The 3,796-nt window shown below is 38.3% G+C and overlaps 1 protein-coding gene across 1 annotated transcript in view; it reads left to right on the forward strand.

Moving 5' to 3' along the window:
• Positions 1-3,104: 3,104 nt before the first annotated feature.
• The window catches only part of LOC106533031 (adhesion G protein-coupled receptor A1), a gene marked incomplete at its 5' end in the record, with an annotated part of 15,235 nt that continues 14,543 nt past the window's right edge, over positions 3,105-3,796 (forward strand). Inside the window, 1 exon segment of the mRNA XM_014029233.1 lies at positions 3,105-3,231. Coding sequence (XP_013884687.1) covers positions 3,105-3,231 — 127 coding nt within the window.

Raw genomic sequence — 3,796 nt, forward strand, 5'->3', positions numbered from 1 at the left:
CTTTAACACTTTTACTCAAGTTATATTCCTAAAGGAGACTTTAACTTTTACCAAAGTCATTTTTGGTAAGATACTTGTACTTCAAGTATCACTGTGTGGTACTTTATACAACACTGGGGTGGGGTACAACAAACTGTAAAATGCACAGGCAGTCAGTGGAGGGAAGCCAGAATGGGTGTAATGTCCTCCTTTAACCAGATTCTTATAGAGCATGGTCAGTGCAGTGAGATGTGATGTACCTGAGGAAAGTCTGGATTCTCTTCAGTGTTCAGCTCCTCTCAGATTCAGCTGTGGTCAGAGGAGATGTGACGAGGATCTTCAGCAGACTCACGGTCTCTGAAGGTGTCCTGCAGATTGTTCTCCATGAAGAGCAGCTGGGACAGAGCCGCAGCACCACTGCAGCTCCTGAACTCCTCAGGCTGTAGATGAGAGCTAGTTAGTTGTGTGTACCAGGTAAACAGTCTGAAAAAACATGTCCACAGATACACACATAGGAAGGAGAGAAAGAGAGTTATCTCCCATTCAGTTGACCAATCAGTTGTTTTTCATGCAGAGACAGTTGTGTTATTAGCTGTTAGATAAAGACTTTGTAGGTAAATAAAATGTCTTCTGTGGAGCATTAACAATTYAAGAGTATTATTTTATCATTGGCTTCATTAATGAGATGTGTGCTGCAGTTATATTGAACCTTTTTATGGACCTATGAAAATGCAGTCTTTCATCTATCAATCAGTAAATACCCTGTGATCAATAAATAATGTAGATTAGAAGTCTTCAGCCCAGTTCTTTGTGACCCACTGCCCTGCATGTTTTAGCTGTTTGACTGCTTCAACACACCTGACTGAAAACACTGATTTAATTATCTGAATCAGGTGTGTTGAAGCACGGAACCATCTAAACAGGCAAAACAATCCAGAGATGCAGACCTCTGACGTAGATCTCATTTATATCAATAAATACATAAAAATAATGCCTCCCTGTGGGTAAAAACATGAACAACACCCTGAATGGAAAAAAAAAACGTTTTGTTGTTCAAAAATGACACCTCACTTCTATTCATTATGCTAGCAATGTCCAAGCATTTTTTTTTAATCTCCAATCATATCGTGCCCCTCTGCAATCGCACCACATGCCCTCTAGGGGGCATTGTCCACACTTTAGGAACCACTGGTCTTTCATATTTTACAGTCTGTTTTATTACCTCCGCTAAGGGCGAGGTAATGTTTTCGGTCGCGTCTGTCTGCCTGCCTGTCTGTCTGTCTGTCTGTCTGTCTGTCTGTCTGTCTGTCTGTCTGTCTGTCTGTCTGTCTGTCGTTCTGTCTGTGGACAACATTACTCAAAACCTTGTGGACAGATTGTCATGACACTTTTACCACATGTGTGTACTGGGCCAAGGAACACACCTTTAAATTTTGGTGATGTTCTGGATCACGATGTGGATACAGGAATTTATTTTTAACACTCTGAGATCGGCAAAGCTGTGATGCTTTCACAGGGCTTCTGTAAAAAAAAACAGTGAGCTGGATTGGACAGCACGGCCTTCAAACTTTATAAAAGTAATGTTAAAACCACAGTTAATGATGAATAATTTTTACCATAATATGCACATTTACAGAACGTTTTGTGACCAGGAAGTGCGTGACTGCACCATGAAAACTATTTTTCTAAAGAGAGTCAAACCATTACAAACTCATACAAGGAGATAAAACAGACGTTTTACATGGTGAAATGCGACTGATGAAAACTTAGGAGCTTAATCCCACACCAGTTTGACCATGAATAACGTCAGGTGACCAGTCTGACTTTTTTTTTTTTCACATTGGACTCCACAGAGAAGAAATCCCATCATACTGCTGCTTAAATGTTCACTACGTCAGAACTTATTCAGTAAATGTGTTTCATCTCTGCTTTTGTGCGTTAACTCTTACAGGATGGAGGAAACTGGACTTGGTGGAGGTTTGCACTCTCCCAGTGCTTCTACTTTAACTTGAAATCCCTCCATACTGACATTACTCCTCTTCTATTGCCTAACCACTGAAAGGGAAATGCAGAAAAAGTGAAAAAAATGAAAAAGTGAAAAAATACCATAAAAGTGGTATTTTTTAATGAGTAATGGTATAAGTCCACACACAGATACCCAATACAGGTATTGACACATCTCTTATTATATGTGCTTGATTATGTAATTAAATGGAGGATCAAAGTAGAAGATACATTTTTTAAATAGTGTAAAAAAAACAACTGGACTTTTGAATCTGATGATATTTTGCTTCAGCCTTTCTGAATTCAAAATGTTTGAAGTAGTGTGGAGCTCTAAGATTTATAAACTTGCTTAAGAAGACTCGTTGGTGCTTAGGTTCACATGCACATTAACCTGCACACCCTGTTTGTTTTATAACTTTTCTTTTGACTGATCATGATGGATGACTGAGAAGATGTGTCGGGTTGGTGTAAAAGAAAATGCAACATGTCTTCATGTGGGAAGCCAGAGTAAAATTCCTAAGAAGATTGACTTTTTAAAATAGTTATTATTACGTTCAAACAGTCTATTTGATCAAATATGACTTTTTTCTCTTATGGCTACAACTGAATACCGTCTGACTGACCGCTGGTGTTCAGCTGAGTCCAACTGAATCAACTCAAAGCTGGAGGTGTCTAGAATGTAGCGATTAGTTTAGTTTATACATTTTCTTAGTTTTTAACTAAAGAATGTAAATTAGAATCAAGAATACAATTGGATGGGTATGGAAACACATTTTACGTCAAAATGGGAGAGAAAACCCAAGTTAGCATCACCGCTTTAGAAAAGAAAGGAAAAGCGAAGAGTAATGGGCTGACAGAGACCCGGTGTGTCAGTGAAAACAGAGATAAATGAAACAAAGAGCACAAACAAAACTTTTCAACAAAATAAAACAGGAAGAAGAGAACATGGTCAGAAACAACCTGAAAACCTGATTCCAGGAACCACAAGTGAATCTGTGTTCCTCCAGTTGCTCACTGCAGTTTTTCTTTAAAATTCATTACTGATATTTCAGCAGTTTTGCTTAAAAAGAAAAGGACATGCTCACCTTCATCTTATTATTTTTGTTTGTATTTGTTGTTTTCAGAGTCATCCACATCAACAGGAATGGCTGGCACACACTCCTCAACTTCCTGTTTCACACAGGACTGACGTTTGGGCTTTTTGCTGGAGGCATCAATCAGATCAACGTCACATTTGTTTGTCAGATTGTAAGTCTGGATTACCTTGTTTTTATCTTATGCTACATTTTATACTGTTTTTATGTTCTGCACAGCAGTGGTGGGCAGCGCTAACCCAAAAATTAGCTCCGCAAGTTCTAAAGCGCCTATAAAAATATTTAGGTCTGCAACTTCAAAAGCACTTATGCCATAGAAAAACTAGCAGAAGCTAATTTTAAAGTACAGGTTCAATTTGACACTTACTAGCTGGTAACAATTAATGTACAATACATGTACAACACTGCCAACTAGTGGTGTATGAACCCTTGTACAGTTTAATCCTACAACTACCGATTGCTGGGGATGTGATTTCCTGAAACAGACCTTTAGCTCCTGGTGTAAAAATCAAAAAGTTGTTGAGGATTGCTAGTTCGGCTGCTTCTTTTTCTTTTTCTTTTGTTTGTTGTAGATTTTTCATTAAAGAAGCATCAATAAAGCAATTTTAAAACTGTTTATTGGAAAACTGAAGTGATGCATTCTGGGTACATGACGGATTTGATTTGTGACGGGAAACGAAACTTTTCCATGTAGTTGCTCCAGTTGACCACTAGATGTC

Source organism: Austrofundulus limnaeus, unplaced genomic scaffold (genome assembly GCF_001266775.1).
Source record: "Austrofundulus limnaeus strain Quisiro unplaced genomic scaffold, Austrofundulus_limnaeus-1.0 Scaffold872, whole genome shotgun sequence".
NCBI lineage: Eukaryota > Metazoa > Chordata > Actinopteri > Cyprinodontiformes > Rivulidae > Austrofundulus > Austrofundulus limnaeus.